The 21,551-nt window shown below is 37.9% G+C and overlaps 1 protein-coding gene across 4 annotated transcripts in view; it reads left to right on the plus strand.

The window, feature by feature from the left end:
• PCDH15 (protocadherin related 15) overlaps window positions 1–21,551 on the plus strand; it is a 388,852-nt gene that overhangs the window by 14,549 nt on the left and 352,752 nt on the right. For all 4 annotated transcript variants that reach the window (XM_075504147.1, XM_075504150.1, XM_075504148.1 and 1 more), the window contains exon 2: window positions 19,906–19,971. In XM_075504147.1, the coding sequence (XP_075360262.1) occupies window positions 19,906–19,971 (66 nt within the window). The remainder of the gene's footprint in view (window positions 1–19,905; window positions 19,972–21,551) is intronic.

Here is a 21,551-nt window from a genome sequence, read left to right on the forward strand (position 1 = left end):
TCTCTGCAATTGAAGGCTGAACAGATCTAGTCTGAATTGTCCTAGAAAGATGATTTTCACAGAAGGATGGATGTTGTGGTATGATTCTGACTGTGTTTACCTACAATGCCATTTCAGTTTTCTTTTCTGAATTCAGTAGCAATAAACACTATTGCTTCTCATTTTAGAAACATCTAAACGGGTTTTCTATTCAAGGTATTGCAAAATGTTAGGCATTTTTAAACATATTCCTGCAGAGCAGTGAATAGTTTACTTGCGTTGTTTGCTTTGCTTGGTCCTGTACTGTAATATCATAGTTTTAGTCACTGATTTTTTAAGCTACTGAGTATTTTACCTGCAGTATTGATGCAACATTAAATACTTGATTGTCCTGGTTTTGGCTGGGACGGAGTTAATTTTCTTCCTCGTAGCTGGTATAGTGCTGTGTTTTGGATTTAGTATGAGAATGATGTTGATAACACACTGATGTTTTAGTTGGTGCTAAGTAACGTTTACACTAGTCAAGGATTTTTCAGCTTCCCATGCTCTGCCAGGTGCACAAGAAGTTGGGAGGGGACGCAGCCAAGATAGTTGATCCAAACGGGCCAAAGGGCTATTCCATACCATATGACATCATGCTCAGTATAGAAACTGGGGGGAGTTGGCCGGGGGGGCAGTGATCACTGCTCAGGAACTGGCTGGGTGTCAGTCAGCAGGTGGTGAGGGGTTGCATGACTTGTTTGTTTGTTTTCCCCTGGGTTTTGTTCCTCTCTTGTTATTTTCCTTCTCATTACAAATAATAATAATTATTATTATTATTATTATGTTCTTATCTCAGCCCACGAGTTTTCTTTTTTGTGTGCTTTTTCCAATTCTCTCCCCCATCCTACCGGAAGGGGGGAGGGTGAATGAGTGGCTGTGTGGTGCTTAGTTGCTGACTGGGGCTAAACCACGACATTGATTTATTTGTCCCTTAAAAAAAGGTCAAATCCTGCTCTGTGGTACTATCTGTTGAGAAAAACAAGTTATCATCAAAATAATTATTTTTCCTCTTTGTTTGCTAGAATAAGCTGTTTGTATTTACTCAATTAGACTGACAAGAAGGGTTTTCTGTTAGTATCATCTTGTTTTGGAATGTCATTGCTTTAAGCACCTACATATAATTCTGTTACTGTCAAGTGGTTCCCTGATTTAAAGGATATATAATGGGACAGGAGTTAATTATTTGGTCTGTTGTGCAAGTCTTGCATGAGACTAATTTCACGGCTTTGTTCAAACAACTCTGTTTAGAAATGACTTATTTGTTGGGTCCTAAAGAGGAACACACAGTTGTAAGCAGCTAGGGGCCTCCCTCATTAAAAGTTTCATCTGAACCTCCGGAGGGTCCAAGCTTAAAACAAGGCATTTGTTGTTGTCTGATGTTGCTGGAGATGGTAGTTTTGTTGTTTTCTTTGTGACTAGTTAGCCAATGCAGACTGATCATGTTTCTTGAGAAACAGCTGGGCTTTTTTTGGTTGCAAATAAATAACACAGCACAAAAATTAATTATTAAAAAAAAAACCCCACCAAAAACATAGTAAGTTTTGAAAGATTTCATAAAAAACATAAAAGGAAAACAGGGTGGACTATTTTTCTTCCACATGGTACAGCTGATAATGATACTGGATGACAGAGTTTCCTGGTAAGAGACTCTGGAGAGGTATTTGTGATGCTTCCCTTCTGAGAAGCATTTTAAGGTTTATTTGAGCCCTTTTTCCTGCTTGGCTACAGTTTCTAAATAGGAAAAAATGTGGTGTTGTGGTTTTTGGTTGTTGTTGGTTTTTTTTTTTTTCTTTATATTGTAAATACCATTTCATTTGGTAAGTACTGTTTTGTAAATGAGAGGAGGAGTTTTGAAGTTTTTAATGTGTGTAGGTACATTTTGTGAGCTATCAGTTCAATTGACCTGTTACTAGTTGGTTTTGGGTTGGTCTTTTTGGGGAGGGAAAGAAAAAAAAGGCACTTGTACATCATTTGTAGTTGAACATACCATATATCTGATATAACATATGCAACTGTAGCAAATTTTCATAGTCTTAAATTTATTTCAGTAGCAGATATTAATCAAAGATGTTATTTTATGGTCTTTGTTGATATAGATATTTTGTTTACAGTTTCTTCTTCACTAAAATGCCATGTTCTATATGGTATGTTTCTTATGAGATAGTCACAAAGTATGTTTGTCCTGATAGGAAATCTGTTCCAGTTCAATTAAGTGGGGCATCTGCAATTCCTGCTAAGCGTAATGATACAGTAGGTGAAGAAGATGCTTTCATTTGATAGAGATGGGGTTAGGAGCATGTCACGTCCCACTGGGGGGGAGGGAGTAGGAGAATCACAATGCTGAGTATGTCACAAGAAAGGTGTGAGTCTGGTGTGTGGCTAAGGGAAAAGAGGTGGCCTTCCTGTTGAGTCACGAGGTTCAGAAAGGACCACCTTGCTTTCTAAACTCCTCTTCAGAGAGGAGTCTAGGTGCGGCTGGATCAAGTTGTAGTCTCAGACTTGGTCAATGGTTTACGTCTAAGGGTTATGAGGACAGAGTCAGCGTTTGCCTGCCAGGTCCCTCTCCACCCCACTTGGGACTCACTTGGATTCGCAAACTCCCTCGGACTAAATTAAGGTGAAATGACACGAAATGATCAATGAGGCGCTTTATTTGTAGTCGGAAAACTTGAACATGGAACACATCAACTTGGAAAACTGGGAAAGCATAAAGGGGTTGGCAACGGTGGGATCTTACTAGAACATTTATAAGAAGGAAAGGAAAGAGGGAGGGAGAGAGAGAGAGAGGGAGGGGGTAGAGAGAGAGAGATCTAGATCTAGATATCTCACCGCTCAAATCCCACGATGACAGGGGTGGAAATCTTCCAGTGGTGGGCGTGCACCTTTTATACTCTAGTCGCCGCCTGCAGTTACGCCCCCTTGAGGACGTTTGTGATTCTTGTTCTAGAAACTTCTCAATCTTCTGCGCAGGCGTCAGTGCGGAGGGTTCTCTCGGGCGGTCGCAAGCCCTTACCTCAGATAAACTCTGTGACACCTCTGGCCATATATGGTAAGGTCCGTCAGAACCCCGAACTGCTCATCCTCCGACGCGCTCTCCACGTCCCCCTCTCTGCTCTCCCCGCTCAGTGCTAGTCGACCTGCAGTCAGCATGCAGATCGCGCCTCGCCTCGCTGCAGTGTTCGAGACAACTCTTTCAGTCTTTCCCAGAGCATCAATTTGGAGTTATTTGTATGTTTTCTATGGAGGGGAAAAAAAAACCCAAACAACCAAAAAACTTGACTCTTCTTTGCTTGTCTACCTAACAGCATAGTACCTTCTGCAAAAATCATGCTGCTTCTACATGTGCAATGTGGTTTGGGAATATTAGAGAGTTTTTGTTCAGAAATGCTCTGGAATAATTTCTGGATGAATACGTAGTGAAGGAGAAACTTGAATTCACCAAAGAGAACTGGAAAAGTTGTAAAGTATAGCTCTATGAAGTTGTGGTATTTCATCTTTCTGGGCTGCATTAGTTACAGATTAACACTATAAAGCTAAAGACAAGCCCAAAGACTTGTTTTGTTTTCTGGTGCTGTTAAATTTATGAGCAGCTGTGTTAACCAAAATCTTAAGGTTATCTTGGGGAGAAGAAAAAAGTTGAATGATTTTAAAGTTAAAATTTACCAGTAGTTTAGAAGAAAATGAGAAATACTCTGTCACTGAGCTCACAGTGAGATTGAGGATCCTACAACCACAAAAAATAGAAGTTTACTTCAGTTTTGATAGGCTGTAACTGCTTCTTTGAAATCTCTCTGGCAGTATCTGAAAGGTACAACAGTGGTGTCCATTTTTCAAATCTCAAGTGCACAACCTGCAGGAAGCAATATTATTTTTCATTTAATGAGCTTTAGCACATGAGCAATTAAGAAGTCATAATTGAATGATGAAGCTAATCAGGAGGACAGAAGCTTGCCTCTGGGATGCTGCTCATGTCAATTGGTCCTCATATCTACAATTTTATCTGTTTAGTTAATAACACCAATGGGTATTATGGCATGGGCTAGTGGTTTTACAGCTCCAGGGGCTTAGCAGTTTTGTTTTGTTTTGTCTTCAAGCCTTACTCTTTTTATTCTGCTAAGGAGGTGGTGATTAACAGGTGATGAGACTCTCTGCTGGGCTAATAACACTCTGGGTGCTCAAAGAAACATGATGGAGACTACTGTATTTTAAATGTCTTTGAATTGCTCAGTATGCAAACTGCAGATAAAGCCAGATATTTACAGGCGTGGTCTTCACTAGGCTCCATATAATCAGTGAACCTGTTGTTTGATAATGAAAATAGTTATGAACATACTGACATGGAAAGATAAATTGAGTGAATGGCTTCAGATAAGTGACTGTTTTCTTGATTGTGCAGAAATAAACTCATAATGAACCAGAATCTTACAAAAAAAAAATAATTTTATACTTAAAGAACATTATCATACATAGAAAATAATAATAAAAAAGCCCCATAGCTGTGCTCAGCTGTTTTCTTATAGTCCTTGTGGGTAGAATATTTGTATAATTAAGTACTAAAGGTATGAAAAGGAAATGGCTTATCTGTTTGTTCTTCCAGTGTAATCAATGGCTTGGGATTTATTTCCAATTGTGTATCTGGCTAATCCAAAATTAATCAACCTCTCTATTCCAGTCAGCCTGGATATGGAGTAGAAGCTGAGTACTTTTGTATCAGGTGTTCTACTTTATCAGTGCCTGTGTGCTAGAGAAAAATCAAAAAATAGGGTGGAATGGGATTAGGAGGGGGATAGTTTATGGCACTACTGAATGCTAAGAATGCATTTAAAACCTACAGAAGTACCTGTGCAATTGCAGTCTCATTTGCAGGATTATTTTCAATCTTATCTCATAGGTGGAAACCTTACAGGAAGAATTTGAAAGCTCCCCTATATCCTTGTATTTCCAGTTATAGAGGTGAAACCGAGTCCAGCTTGGAGGTATCGCTTCTGTCCTCCTGCTGATGGCCTCTGTGTAGCCTGTGGGTCCAAATTATTACTGTATTTTTGTAATTTAAGAAAAAATATATTTGGCTTTGCTGCCCATCCTTGCTGATGTAAACTTCCCTGACTATGCACTTGGATTGGACTGACTTAACAAGTACACCTACTAATACTTGTCCTTTCTAGTCAAATGCTGTTTTGAGAAGTGTTTGTGTGTATGTATGTATTTGGAGGGGAAAGATGGATCACTGATGGGCAGAAGCTGATATTCCTTTGGCACTTCTAGTTTTTCGTAGGAGCCAAAACACTGAGGAGAGCTGTATTGTTACAAGAACAGATGATCAATCTTAATTTCTGCCATCAAATAATTATCTTCTTTTTTTGAAATTTTGATAGTCTTTGCAGTAAGAAGCTGAAATTGCATTTTATGTTAATTTACCTATACTCATTATTAGCACCAGGAGCAGTAGATTTGTTAACTGTTTTTATGATGCTTCTTTGCTATTTGGTATCTTGGGAAGCACAAGGGTACCACTGCTGTGTCTGTTTTAGGAAAAGATATTTCTTCCATGTCTTCAACTCTACCAGACATTAGTGATAGTCAGAGATTTTGATGGTAATCAGTATGTCCTATAAGGTGTTTATTTTTGAAACTGTTTTCTAAGTATGTAAAAATTGAGAAGTAAGTATTTTGAGGGTTTGGACTCATATTGCAAGGGATATGAACTGTCTTTTTCAATGTAGCAGAAAAGTATTCAGTCTCGTCTTGCAATTTATCTGTTGTTTGATGATAAAGGTTTCAGACAGCAGATGTACCATGCTGGGACTTCATTTTCACTAGTGTTATTAAAAAAAAAAAAAAAACCAAAACAAACAAACAAAAAAAAACCCCCACCAAAAAATCATCCTGTCTAACATGTATAAGTTTCTGGAAGAAGTCTTTTAGAGCTTGGAGAGCCCACGCACCAGCATCAGCTGCTTTTCTTGGCTTTAACACTGTGTTTTGGGGGTGCTTGGTGCATTTTGGGAGTCCTCTCCAGAGGGGTGCTAGTGACCACTGTCTGCTGAAGGTTGCCGAGTCAAACAGTCTTTTGTCTCATCCAATACTTCTTTCCTCACATAGTTGCTTTACAGGGGAGATACCTAAAAACCTTAAATTTATTAAAATAAAGCTTAAATTGATTCAAAGACAAACAAAGGCTGTAACTATTTTGCATTTACCAGGCCATTTTGGAGTTAATAGTGCCCAAGCTTTCCAAATGCCAAGTGTAAGGAAGTTCTGGCAGGAGTAACAGATGATGCCATAGATATGCTCTTTCATCTCAGATTGTAGTTTGCTTATTAAATAGATGCTTCCAAAAAGAGGCTTGTTACACCTTCATGCTTTTCACCAAAAGTTTTTTTCTAAACTACATTTTGAAGAAAGTACTAACTTTGCACATAAGCTTTGTATTCTCCGTGCCCCCCTGCCCTGCGTCTTTTCAGACAAATTGTGTTTGGAACTGGGAGATGTTTTTGTGAATTTACCTGAAAATGTGAATAATAAACTGTGGACCAGGAAACCAAAGTACAACTCATATAAGAACGGTGTTGCAGAGGCGTGCAAAGTCAAATTAGGCAGGTGATAAACTCAAACTTTATTTAAACCAAAGTTGTTTAACAGAAAACCAACTAGAAATGATAAAAAATCGTTTATAAAAATCGTTCAACACTCGGCCTTAGAAATGAGGATTCAAAATGTGCACATCGCTCCCCTATGAGATGAGGGCTCTCAATCTCGAGGAGTTTCCTTGGGTGGTGTCCCGACCCAAGGGCAGAGTCCCCGGCTAGAGACCCACTGCTCTGAGGAGGACCGACCTGGTTTGCCCTCGGGCAGAGCTCCATTTATACCCTGGTCGAGTCTGACCTGTGGTCAGTTCTGATGGCCTGAGGGCCTTAACTTCCACTCCTCGCCCAAGGTGTGTACGTGCTGGTCAGCACGCGTCCCTGTAAACATGCAAAAGTATGGGTGCAAAAAGTCAGGACTCTCGTTTTTTTTTTTTATCAGGGCGGGTCCACCTGCCACAAATGGGTATGATTATCATTGTAGATGGGAAGAATTTTAATTATAAAATTAAGATTGTATCCTTTTTTTTCCTCAACAAAATAGGTATCAAAAGTGTGCACCTAACCAGAAGAAAAACAAATAACTCTTTGTAGCTATTCAACATTAAAGTCCTTATTGCTTTTATAATTAACTCAGGTTCAGGTTATTTAGACACAGGGTAGATCTGTGATGGGCAGAAAGCAGTTCAGACTTCAATTATTGAATCCATTGGACCATAATTTATTAAACAGATACTTCAAAGGATGATACTTTCTGTGAGGTTTTATTACTTTGCATTTTTCATGGATGAGGAACATGCAAATGGATGTGACTCAGTCTGGTAGCATGTAAGAGCTGTGCAATATCCTAGATGCCTTAACTTTTTTCTGGGGAAAGGACTTTCTCTCTGCAACTTTGGAGCCTCCTTTCCACTCACAGCTTTGTACCTTTTCACCCAGGCTGTGGGGGCAGCATTTTCCAGATCCTTGGCTAATTAGTTTTTACATCTGTGAATGTATGTCGGCATCCTCTGTGCAAAATAAGTTCACTTTATGAAGCCACAGGAACTTGATTGTAAGTAATAAGTTCATTACGTGGTACTTCCTGGATTCTGCTATTACACGTCTGCTTGGAAATGTGCTTAAAAAACAAATTTTGGCCCTTTTTGTGGCCTTTTTGGGCTTTTTTGGTTGCTAATGTTGGATACAATGTCTTCTACTTGAAATATCTAAACCTTTCTGCTTTCAAAACCAAAGCTCAGTGTCTGTCTTACTTCAAGACCATGTTCAACGGTAATTAAATCGTGATTTAGTTAAGACACATTATCAGGGTCCGTATTTTAAATGTGAAAAACATCCAGGTCAGTCCTCAGTCGTGCAGATGGTTGTTTCTGCGGGGATGGAGTAGGGGGGATACTCTGGTGCATGCCAGGTAATCCAGTGGAGTCCTTTGAGTGTAGGATGTGGCAGCTTGTCCTCCCAGAATGGGGTTGTGTTTGCCATGGAGAAAGAGGGAGACAATTTGTACTGCACTGTTGTAATTAAGATGTGGTTGTGGAAGTCTATCTTGACTGGCTAATTTTAGCAGTATTTGAGTGAGTACTCAAGGAGCTGAAAGAGTAGGGTGTCCTTTAAGGCAAGGAGTTGTCTTCCTTCCCTTCATTTCTGTGAAGGGCACAGCCGGGTATTGCTTTACCCAGCAGCAAAGCGACTTCCTCACCTTCTGTCACTGCTGCTTGATGTCTTGATTAAATTACAGGAAGATGTTGATCAACATTGACTTCATCAGAGATGTCATGAGAAAGATATTTATAGGCACAATATGTAGATGTTCATAAAATTGCTAGTTAATTACCTGAAACATAAACGATCCTAGAACTGGCAGGTTAATTAGCGCAGCCTGTTTTCGGTGGAGGTAGGCGTGGGTTACCTGCTGTAGATGTGTTGGCACATCTGGTACCTAGTGGAATTTTCTTGAACTATTTAAATATTTACAGCAGCTAGTGCTCAGCGTGGGAGAGGTGACCTCAGAGGAGTAAACCAGCTTCTTGTTGTTCTACCACCAAAGGTAGAAGGGAAACTCTGACAACCTGACCTTTTTTTTTTTTTTTTTTTTGCTTAATAACATGTGAAAGTTGCTGATGTTTAGGGTGGGGGGGTGGTGTGTGTTTTATAGTCTTAAAAACCCAAAGGGAGTTTGAGGTTTCATGTCAATAGAAATTTTTTCTAGTCTATAAAATGCTGCTTTCTAAAGAAAAGAAAGTCGCTGAAACCGTAGTCTCAAGAATACCATTCAATGGTATTCATATATGGTAATGTAATATTCTAAAATTTTACATCTGCTTTAAAAATGAAAATATTCCTGTGTATACAGAAAAATTTCATGAAGGTTTTTTTCTAAATTCAATCTTAAACTTCCTAAACTTCCTTTTAATGCTTCTTTCTTTTGTCTCAGCTAATCTCAGTCAGTTCCCTGGAAGACAAACGTATGTTTTCTGTGTCTGTTGTGTACAAAAAGAAACCTGGACTGAAATGGGAGAGACTGTTCGGGGGAACATGAGATAATTAAATATTATAAATGAGATGAGATAATTAAATATTATAAATATTATAAATTATTTAATAATAATTAAATATTAAATATGATAATTAAATGTGATTTCAGTGGCAATGAACATTAACGTTGAGCCTAAAGTCTAAAAGTCACAAATTTACCCTTTACAAACAGGGAAAGGCTAAATATTATTAGCTCATCTATAGGCAGTTTAGCTGTCTCCTCTCCTATATTTCAGTTAATAAATGCTAATCCCTTTTTATTTGCATGTAAAGAAGTTTCAGTAATATGAAAGGTTACAAGTACCTTCAACTGCTTTTTCCAAGTTGCTTGTACTAGTAGTTAAATGTCTGCTTTTATACAGCAGTTAAAATTGCTGTGCTTTAAAATTTGCTTATAGTACCTGGATTCAGTTTAATTCCAAATATTATATTTTTTCATCCTCCTGTATGAAATTTTTGTCTTAAATGCATCACACGGGTAATAGGGAAAATGCAATTTCAAAAATATTGAAAACAGCATGAAATTTTAATGCTCAGTTCATAGTAATGGTTAACAGCAGTTTTAGTCAACTCTTGAAGTTTAAGCACTTCTGAAGATATTACAGCTATTCTAGAGTCATCCATTGCATTTTAATGGTCTTAAAAAATTACTTTTGGTAATAGTGATTTTAGGTGCTTCATGGCATAGTATCATATTTTTATGTGTTTTACAGTGTTTTCAGGTACAAGTATGATTTTTAAAGACTCTGTCAACTCCAAAACTGCTTGTAAAATGGAAAGTTATTTCAGTCTAAAAGAATATTGCCTGAAAGATGGATGGTACTGCATTTTTCTAAAGCTGTTAAGGTAAAATAGCAATCCACAGCACTTGCAGGGCAATTTTCACGTATCAAACCCTTTATAGATATTATATCTGTGAAAAAAGACTTGGAAGAATGGAAAAATAAATCGGCTGTTCAGGTTGCATATTCTGTATAAAAGCACATTTTCTGAGGCTGTGGGAACAAGAGCTTATAGTAATACTCTTTATTTGGTTTATGTCCTTTTGTACTTCATTATCTATCAGCCTCACTTTTTGTCCAGTTAAAAACAAAACCAAACCCAAATTCAGGTACAGTCAGATTTTAACACTTAGATCCTCTTTCACTTGTGTCTTTGAATTTCTGAGCTATGAATTTTAGCATAGTGCTTAACTGAGCCACTCTGAATCAAAGCACAGAAATTCAGTGTAGGTTTAAGAAGTATTGCAAATGTGTTTGAATCAAACTCAAGTTCACTGTTGTTCCTTCCCAGTTTCTACAATTAGAGAAGTCTGTCAGGAAGAGCTGAAAATAGTCTGTGAAAGCCCTTCTTATGCTATTTTCAATACAGAGCAATTATAGTACAAGCCTACTAATGTAAAGGTTATGCCAAGCTTATCCTAAATTGCACAGCTGTAGTTTTGAATTCAGTCACACAGGAAACAAGACAGGACATTTTCCCCTTAAATTGGGTTGCTTAGTTACTCAATTTAAATGTATGGTTCTATGTAGCTCTTTATTAGGAACCTTGTTCTGTAAATCAAGATGCTTAGAGAGACTCTTTCATGGGGTTTCTCTATGAGTGTTCCCTGATGAATGAGTGGTGGAAGTACAAAATGTGGAGGCAAGTATGAGGTCTTTCAAAGGACTGTTTACTTAATGAGCAATTGGGGCATTTCTGAGAATAAAGTACATCTGAAAACAGAAATACATTTTCCAGCAGATTTAAATGTGAGGTGCTTTAACTTCAGCCAATGCCACAGACTGTTGGAATTTCATTTCTTTCATTTCTTGCATCTCCGATTTAAATAAAGCAGAGAACGTTATGACTTTCCCTGTACATCACAGACTCCCAAGAGCTTTGCTGGGGATTTCAATCTATAAAACCTGTGGGCTTGAGGTTTTATTGTATTCATTGATACTCTGTTTTGTGAACTACTTAGTTCTCTTGAAACAGGCTCTCTCAGTAGCTTGTACCATCTCCAACCACCCCAGCAATTCAGAATATACACTCGTGGCACTTGTTGTTCTGGCAACATTTTAGTAATCGATCAGTGCAGGTGTTTTGGCTTTGTTCCATCGTACATCTTTTGTGTGGCATATGTACAAACTCTCTTTAATTTCCAGTCAGTGATCAAGCAGAAATCGTGTCTATTTTGACATCTCATTGATTTCTTACTTAAAATGGCCACAGTATTATCAGCAACTCAGGCTTGAGGACTTAGTGGTTCTCACTGTATATCTGTAAGACTTTTATGCAAGTGTTTTACGTGCTTAACAGTGCAGAAGAAATGGGGAAAAAAGGCTTTAAATATTTTGACTTCCTAAACCCTATTTCACAAGCTCTTTTTTTCTTTTTCTCTCAACAGGGATGGAAAGGGTCAGAACTGAAAAAAAGAGTATGCTTGAAATTGCCTGCTGCTTAATGCTTACTGCTCTCACTGAACTAAGGAGCGCTGCTGAATGTTGAGTGTTTGCTTTGTTTTATTCTCACTAGAGCAAAATTAAAATGCATGTAAATGCAGAGGGGAAGAAACAAAACTTTAAAAATCTGGACTTTTAGCTCCACTCTAGTTACTAGAAAACTAGAAAATCCCCTCTGTTCATTTAGGCTTTTCTCTTGACTCTGCTCCTACTCTTCTGGCTATGGAAAATAGTTTTGGCTTGCTTGCTATGTCAGGTTTTTTGTAGTACTAAATGGCTTGTCAGTGCTTCATTCTTACAGAGATTGACTTCCCAGCATTTGGTGTTGAACTATCCAAGGTTTTCTCTATAATCACATGTATATCAAATACAGCGGCTTTAGTGTCTCCCTTAGTGCGGAGCACAGGTAGATAGCTGGGCCTGTAATTCCAGTGTTCAGAAAAATGATTTGTGCGTTAGGCTATTGTCAGACAGTTGCTTCAGAATCTGCAAGGGTGGATCAAGGTGTCAAAGCCTCCCATCTCACTTGCCAGTCATTTGTTACTGCTTTGTCATCAGCTGCTATTACTCAAACAGTTCAGCCAAACTAAAAGACCGCACATGGTCACCTCATGGACTGGAGGACAAAATGAGCTGGCTTAGTTCAAATGACGACATGCTCTGCTTTGCCAGGTCAGCAGTAGGGGTGACTTTTCCTCCAGCTGGGAGGCAATGACATCTTAAACTACCACAGTATTTTTGATGAAGTGTAGTATAGTGTATGTGGTGTTAGCCTGAAAAGTATTTCTTGTGTTTGTCCATATTGGTTTTAAAGAGGGGTTAAGCTGACTGGTCCTGTATGTTGTTAACGTGCATTATTGTTATATTTGCACATATGGCTTAAAAATTATCTCCGTGCAATTGATGATTCTGAGGCATCAGCAGGGCTCTTTGTCTGGAGGCTCCAGAGTTGTAATTGGCCACAAACGACTTTGTTTAAAGATGGCAACCAATTTTAATATTAAATTTTCCATATTACCAGTTTTCTTATTCATAGCACGTAGTCAATGAAGTGGGTCAGAATCCTGAACTCACTTTAAATTTTTGTTTGCTGCAATATTTAGGGATAATAAAATGTTTTATTGAAGTCATAGATGGTGTAGAGGGTCAGTAGGGAGTGGTTAGGTACTGTTTTCTTCTGCACTATGATGAAGTGGTACCATGTGAACAAGCAGTGACTAGGTTCAAAATAAGCTTGCTCTAAGATGTTCTAGATGCTACACATTTTCATGGATTCCGGAAGAGTTTGGACAAATTAACAGGAAAAAAATCAGTAAGAGTTAATACAGTATTCTTGGCATATTGCTTTTGTAGCTGTGCTTGAAGATAGGTTTGAGTTTTTCCTCTTGAATGAATATGGCTTTATTCAGTGTGTCAGAGTTGTCAGGCCTTAATTCTGTCCTTTGAGTACAGCTTTACAGGGAAGCTGTTGTCAGTGTGACATATCACCTTTCAAAATGTTTTCAGTTTGGATTAAATGTACAGGCAAATACTAGTAATTGTTAAGTTTAATGTTCTGAAGTTCCTTAATGCAACAAAAGTGGCTGAAATATAAATACAGAGTACTTGCATAGTACGATTTTCTGACTCGGGAAGAAGCCCTAGGTAAGTAAGGGATTGATGTTGAAGAGTAATAGAGCTTTCTACAATTACTGATAAAGTTTAGAGTCTGATCTTTGTTCCAGTGACAAAGAATGAAATTTTATTCTGCCACCAGATAAAATAATTTCCTTCAGCAGTTAGTAGAATTTTATTAAATAAATCTTTTAAATGAGGCTGTGTATCTGCTAGGAACTAGGTCAGTTTTTTGAGATTGCCAGTTGTTGTACTCCCTATGATTGTTTGTTTAAATAAAAACAAACAGAACTACTGATCTGAATATATAAAAGCAAAACTGACTATAAGAGAAAATGTGAAATAAATTGGAGTAATAACTGGGTGTTTCTGAAGCAGCGAGAAGAAGAGTTGGTGATTAGCATATTGAAGTGGAATTTTTTTTTTTTGTTTTAATTTCAGGAGCTCTTAGGAGGAGGTGACAGTTATTTCATAGAATAATGTCCCCAGAAAGGTTCAGGTTGGCTGTTTGTTTTCCAGATGAGTGTGCTGTACTCCCTGCAGGGCAGGCCCCCCCCCCCTTTTTTTTTTCTTTGGTCAAGGTGAAACACTTTCTGTCTGACATTGTGGTAGGACTAAGTTATTGAACTTTTCTTAAAGTTGTACTCTTACTGGGAACACACAGCTCCTCTCAAATGTTGCAGGAGACCTTTTTTTGGTTATAGTCACTTAAATTTATAAGGCTTAATAGGGCAAGTCATTTTCATTATTAAACTTTCAAGCAGTCAGTGCAATTGTATGCCTTGCAGTCATATGATTTAATGATCAGAACAGACAACTTCAGACACTGCTCCCAACTAATTCAAATATTTTATTTAGCTGGAATTTAGGGATATATGAAGTATGAATGGGTATTTTGGGTTTCCAAGTTAATTGCATTTAGTAGAGGGATGTTATAGGCCATTCTTGATCACTGTGACTATCTCTAGCTTCATATCTTCATTGTCAGACAGCTTCTAAATGTGTGTGAGGCTACAGTCGTCTTTGCAAGTGTATGAATGTGGGGCTTATAGGAAGTGTTATTAAGGAGATATTTGCAAAGGCTACTGTAGCCTCCTAAGCTCCATCTACAGTTAGTGGCGAAGAGGTGCGTGCCTCAAGTGATTTGGAGCAGGAGACCATTTTGTAAGGTCCTTTGAAACACCTTTGTGGAGGAACTGGTCTCCTTGGGAGGTGGCAGGAGAAAGACACTCCCTGCCAGAAAGGGGCTGTGAGGATGCAGTTGGCCTTTCAGGATGGTGGGAATGAGGAGAAGAGAGTTCGGGAGGGGAGAGTGCACTGCTGTTAATCATTAATTGCAACCGCCCACACTTGTGGGGGAGCAGTGGTGGGAAGGGGCCTTTGGCTGTCAGGCAGGTTAACCCCTGGCTTGTTGCGGGGCTGTTTCTACTCAGGTGTCTTTTGAGCTTTTTGTGTTGCATGTCAGGTCCCCACACTTGAAGTTTCCAATTAGCTAATTCAATAACATTTGTTTTCATTTTTATAAATGTTTCTGTTTACTTTAGCTGTGAAGTTGAAACAGAGAGAAGTCCTCTAAGTAATGTAACCATTGGATGGGAAGTGGCTTTCAGAGGGTAAGGACTGAGGTGAAAGGAAAAGGTCATCAGGCTCAGTTGGCAGAGTATGGGATTATTCAAGTTGTTATGTTTGTTTCAGCTCAGGCTGTTTGACCTTGCTGAGCATCTTACCTAGAACAATGATTGAGGGTTTCCTCTGAGCCATCTCATTAAAAATAATTAGAAATTAAAATAATGAAAATTAGCCATCAGAAACCAAATGGATCTGAGCCACGTAACTGTTCTGTGAAGAGTTTGTTAAAGAGGTTTTTGCTTTGCTTCCAAGGAGACAGGCCCTTTATTTATCTGCCTTTGCCTTGATTGTATAAGTGTAAAGCAAATGCAGTAGTTAGGTGAAACAGTGAAGTTAATGACAGGAACAAAAATGCTTTTCTGTAAGCTTTTAGGAAAGCCTTCATAGCTTGTTGTTTTATTTACTAAGTTTTATTTGCCTGATGTCTACTGTGTTTTCTGTTAGATGCCTGGGGGAAGGGCACTGCTACATCCTGATTACATTTGCCAGTGCTGCTGCTTACACATAAAACATATTGTGAAAACTGTAGATAGGGAACCTCATTTATGTAGTGCCTTTTCTGCCTTTCTTAAAGTGTGTTCAATTTAGCGTGATTTGACTTCCATGACTACTCTATTATGCCCAGGAATTTCAAGGACAACTTGCTTTTTTTTGGGAAAGTTAGAACAAATAAACGTAGAACAAATAGACTGTGGCTCAGCGTGTCGCTTCTGCCCGTGCTTCCAGCAGAGCAGAGGTTCCTTCCATCGGTAAGGCAAGTCAGACAGCCTCTGTCTGTGCGGTGTTCCCTGCTACTGCTTGCTGGCTGCTGTTCGATGGGGCAGTGGGGCCTCTTTTCGAAGAAACTATGTGACGGAAGGAAACCATCCTGTCTTAGAAATTGCAGTAGTTTTATTAAAAATTTGAATTGTTAGTTAGCTGCATGTCAGTATTGTGGTAATAATCTGAAGTGTGAAATTGGAACAGTTAAAGTATCTAATAGATTTATACTGAGGCCCACAATCAGACATAGGGCGCTTTAAAATAAAAGAACAGGAAGGTAAAGTCTTGTGTAAATATTTCCTTCATAAGTCACCTTTGGTGCTGCAATTATCTATGCTTCTTTATGTTGAATGAAGCAATCTGTTACTGCTGAAATAATTTCTGTTGAGGAGCATTTAAATAAAACTTGAGAAAAACTGAGCCCCATCTCAATATTGTTGAGGAGCATTTCAGTCCTTTTCAGAAGCAAATAAAGGTATGTTTCAAAAATGCTGAAATTGCATTTCTGTGCTATTCCTGCTGTGGATTAGTGTTCCAGGACCTACCTTCTCTGCCAGTCCAAAAAAAAAAAAAAAAAAAAAAAGGAGTTCAGGCTTGAAATGTACCTTTCAAATTTCTGGGCAGCATGCAGCCGTTTCTCCTTTGCACTCATAGTGTTCTTTGCACTGGTATTGCTCTTCAGTTTAAGTAACTCATACTTCCTCCTTGATATTTAAGCAAGTGTATTTCTAAAGAGCTTTAATTTTCCTAGACTAAATAGTTCAAGCCTCTGTCATCTTTATAGGATAGACTCTTCATCGTCGTGGTGATGGGAATAACCTTTCTGTGCACATGGTTCAGTCTAAAGATGTTCTTTTTCACGTATCCAGTATTTCCCACCAGGTCTGGCTGGTGCCTGGTGATGCAACACAGTGCTTGAGCTTATTGCTTATTGAGGTCTTAGTGCTGCTGCTGCTTATTGATTGTATTTTTGCAAGGAAAAAAAAAAAGGTACCACCCATGTATTTACAACATGTAACTTGTCTTTAAGGTTTTTAATTAAAATTATTGTCTCCCTTTGAACTGGAAATTTGTGTAAGACTACAATTTTAAACTTATCTGTTCAGTGTGTGGTGATGAATGTGACACTAAATAAGGCATTATTAGGTTCAGTCTTTGAGAAAGGAGAGGGAGGGGTGACAGGCATCTTAAAAAGCTACCTGATATTTGGCTAGTACTGACATGGTTGAAATTATATGAAATAACCTGTAAAATCTTATCTATGCAATCCAACCACATGTTTCTTCAGAAATTTTTTATTGGTAAGAAATTTTTTATTGGTTTCTTCAGAAATTTTTTATTGGTAAATTTTTTATTGGTAAAACACATCCTGTTTATTTTTTGCTCCCCTAGCTATAGCAATAGTTTTGGCTATTGCTCTAATCTCTTCTTTTCATTGAAATTTATCTCATGATAAGTTTTATTGCTTCACCTGCTCACACTTGCAATAAATCCTCTGCAAATTGCTGAACTTAACTGTAGTTCTGCCTTAACTTAGTCTGCTTTTTCTCTGAGACTCTCTATATCCAGATTTCAATGCTGAACATTCATTTAAAACATATCGAATAACTGCTTTGATTATAATTCTAGAAATCCTGATGTGTTTGGTGGAAAACCAGTCCTGTGAAAAGGCTGCTAACATGTGATTGGCTTGTAATTTTGATAACTTGCTTGTTGAAGAACAGAACTAGACGTTGGCCTGATTTGGGTGAACTTTTCATTGAGACACCCAGAAAGGAGAAAACATCATGGAAACATAGGTGATGGGGAAAAAGCCCATTCAGCTTTCAAAAAAAAAAAAAAAAGATTATTCTTTTGGTAAAGCATATGCAATTTTTAGAATTAAAAATTGTCCTTGCTTTGGATTACTTTTTAGTTGTGTGTGCAGTGATTGCTGTTCAATGGTGAATAGCAGGACCATTCATGAAAACAAAGGCTCAGTAAAAGTTTGTACTGGTGAGCTTTGTTGCCCTAACAAAGAGTTTGTTGAAGGGTCGTTCAGTTAGCCAAATCCTGAACTTCTAGAAAATTGTAACACATGTCTCTGGAAAAGATTAGAGTTGTGTCTGGTATGGTCCTGTTATTTTTATAGCATCCGGTGGGAAAAAAAAAAAAAGAGCAGGAAAAAAAGATCTCCTTATTTAATGTAGATATGCAAACACTGCTTATCTTCCCACATGATATGCTTGTAGGAAACTGCAATGAAATGAAAGGCATAGTTTTTTCAGATGATCTGTTTGCTCTGTTAATGCCTTCAAAACAAAAAGCTTTAAAATTACCAACAGAAAATTCAATTTTTATGTATCAAACTAGAGCATATAAGAATGAGAGGAATAAGTACTGAGAATTTGTTAGCTAAATTATTTAATTTAGACTGCTTAGGGATAGTAAACTAAGTGGGTCTGTGAAATTCTACAAGCAGTGTCACTGGTGTAAGGAAGGAGAGTGAGTGGGTACCCACACAATCTCTCTCTATTCTACGTTCAGAGCAAGGTTTGCCTCTTCGTCTTTTTTAAAAAAAAAGTAATTACGGTGTGACTATTATCATTAGTATTAATTCAGGTGTCGTTTAGGCTGTTCATAAATATTAACAGCCTCAAGGAATGCTATGCTATCAGTCCTTACCCTTGGTGTTTAGAAGTTTGGTCTTGCAGTTGAACTCATCAGCTGAATAGCACAGGTGTTGCTAGAGGAAATGACTGTGCCATGGATGTGTCTTTTAGGGGCTTCACCTAAACAGATATCTGAATAAATGCTTCACTCTTTTGATCTTCCTGCATAGGTCTTGGCTGTCCTGGGCTAATTATGGTCTGTAATTAGATGCAGCACAATTCTTTTGAAGTCAATGAATGTGTAATTTTTACTGTAAGCTGGGAAATTGTGTTTTACCTTGGCTTGCTCTTGTGTTTAATTTACAAATGATTTTCTGTTGGGATTTTTGTGTGAAGTGTTTAGATCTCTCAAAAAAATACAGTGATACTCCAGTGTGTCTTTCCTTGCCAAGAAACCAATTGGAACCTGTCATTTCTTACAAATGGGGTGTAGCCATCCACGTGGCTGGGGCCGTGTCAGGAGGATCAGAGGAGCACCTAAATATCTTTAAAAATGTGGACTGCAATCTCACATACAGTTCTCCATGGGAAGGAGAATGCTTGTTTCTTATCACGCTGTTTCAGGGGTACTGTGTGGCTCTTTGAAAATGAAAGGCACTTCTTAATTAACTTTTATTTCTGTGTGCTTTAAAGAGGGTAGTATTTTTCTTCTATTTAATGTAGAAAACTAAATTATTCACAAAGTATAGTCATCACATGCAGTATATATGCTTTTATATATTTTTAAGACTACACCTATGCTTTTGCTAGTTCTGCATGTACTGCTTTATGCCTTTGAATCTATCTTCTGAGTAAACCAACAAAATCTTACTTATTTTCTTTCATTATTCTGCTCTGCTTCCATTGATGACTCTAAACTTTTGACTCCAGACTGGCAATATGAGGGTAAGATGGCAAAATGTAACTTCCTGAACATTGCTCGTCTGTTTTTAATTTTTATTTTCCTTAGAACATTATTAAAATTCTGTTCACTATCTTTAATTAGATCGTTTTGTTGCAATTAAATTCAAATTATGTTTGTTTCTGTTGTGAAGCTTTAATTATGAGTTATACCTTTTAATCATTCCTGTGTTATTTCTTTGGGTTAAATTACCATCGTATTATCCCTGTCCTGAAGGACTTTTGCTTCACTGAGATCCCTGGTGTGGTATCTCTGGAGCGAGACATGAACAGGTTTATAGTGTAGCCATCAAACTGTCTTGTGGTGGTATGCGGCAATGATTCAGGGCGTGTGTGTTCACGACGTGGAAAGGAAGGCTCACATAACAGATAACAGAACAAACCATATTAAGTTTTTGCTGTTTAAATGATTAAACAGCAAAAGTGTTTTTGCTGTTTAAAGTGTTAAGTGATTTTTGCTGTTTAAGTAAAACATTTTAAATATAGATCAGCATCTGAGATGTTAAATCCTTTGTCATCGGATTCTCCTTTGCTTTATAAAGTTTATCTGAGTAAGGGATAAGAAAACAACTCAGATCTTGATCCTCTGTGAGTGTAACTTAGTTAACAGTTGTAGCTCATACATACGTATGTACATACATATATATTTAAGTAAATACTTGTCTTCAGTATGCCGAACATGCTGACTTGTTTTAAACAAACAGCAACAAAACCCCCAGATCCTTCTTCTGGAATTAGAAATAACTTCTCTTTTCATCTTTATAGATTGCAAATTGGCCAGAACAGGTCCTCCAGCCACGATAGTTCCTATTGATGAAGAAAGTCGGAACGGTGAGTGCACCTCGGTTTTCTGTGACACCCCTTCGGTTACCTCATGTTAGCTGATCAGGGTGTAGAGGCGCATGTAGGGGAGTGGAGTGTCTGGCTCGGCAGTGAAGACCCCTGTGCTTTGACTTTGAGGACTGTTCTGTGAAGACCTGTTAACAGGGGTTGCGGGTGGAAAGGTGGCAGTGATCCAAAATGCTGAGAGGTGTCATTTTTTCCTGAAAGTTACACATTTTGATTACATAGCTCTTTGAATCTAAGTAGCTCTTGTGAATGTGCTCTTAGTTTTAACAAGTATTTAGATCACAATTATTTGTAATACAACAGTAGTTTAGCTGCCTTGTTGCTAATGTGCCCGCTTACTTTTTACTGTCTGACTTCTTATGTCAGTATGATGTTACCAGAGGACAAAATTCTGGTCAGTCTTTTTTTTTTTTTTTTTTTTTGGTGTGGCTAGGTAAAGCTGAAACCTTCTTTCTCTGAAGCTTGGTAGGAGTGTTAATATTGCTGTAATCTGGTTTTCACATGCAGCTTTTGGAAGGTTTCTTGTTGTTTTGCTCCAAGTTTAATAACATGAGTTTATGGACACCTCTGAAATGGCAAAACTTGCTTGCATGTAGTTGTGGAAACTTCAAAAGAAAATGAATGGCGTTTTTTGTTTGTTTGTTTTTAATTTATTCTGTCAAATCATACAGTTCTTGAATTGTTGATCTGTAGTCTTAACATTGCATTTATGCAGCATACTGTAATGTGATGAAGTGCTTTACCCCATTAGAGTCACCACTTCGTACAGGTGGCTGTTACTCCTGATATTAAGTTACTACTGTTTCCTGATTTTTATTTTGTGATTTTTTTTTTAACGTTGTAAGTTAGGCATAGTTGTGTGTTGCATGTGGTTATGATTTATCATATATGGGTGCATGAAATAGTGAACGAAGTCCAGGTTATGCTGGTGGAACCTTTCTGCTGTTATCCTTGGGGGAGCAGCTTGTAGTTGGAGTTGCTCATGGTCAGACAGATAAGGGTAAGAGAACCAGCACCAGAGTGCTGAAGAGCTCTGTTAGTTGGTACTGGAGTGGCTTTTAAAAACAGGCTGTTTTCTTCCTCCTGTGCTGATTTTTCTTGCAATCATGTCTGCTGAAACTAAAAAATGATGATTGGTCTCAGCAAAATGAAATTCCTCTGGTAATTGTGTCCACATGCTGAGCAGGACTTTATTCTTTCCTCCCCTGTTTTTGTTTGTTTTGGTTTTTTTGTAATGCAGCCTGAGTGCCATAAAAGTAACTTATACAGTGCAATATTAATTTAAGTAGAAAGCTGTATCATGTTTATATTGTGCTTCTATCAAGTGAAAAAAATAAAAAAGGTCTTTTTTTTTTTTTCTTTCGGAGTGTTTAAGTGGTGTGTGATCACAACATCCATGATAGGTCTTACTCTTTAATAGCAGAACTTCTGTGTGTAATCTGTGCTGTAATATTAGTCAACTATCGTTGAAATAGTTTGGTATATACGGTACCTAAATAGTTCAAGGGTCCAGAATCAGTGCTGTGGCTTTTTTCCTTTACCTTTTTTCAATGTATGTACTA

Source organism: Mycteria americana, chromosome 6, assembly GCF_035582795.1.
Source record: "Mycteria americana isolate JAX WOST 10 ecotype Jacksonville Zoo and Gardens chromosome 6, USCA_MyAme_1.0, whole genome shotgun sequence".
NCBI lineage: Eukaryota > Metazoa > Chordata > Aves > Ciconiiformes > Ciconiidae > Mycteria > Mycteria americana.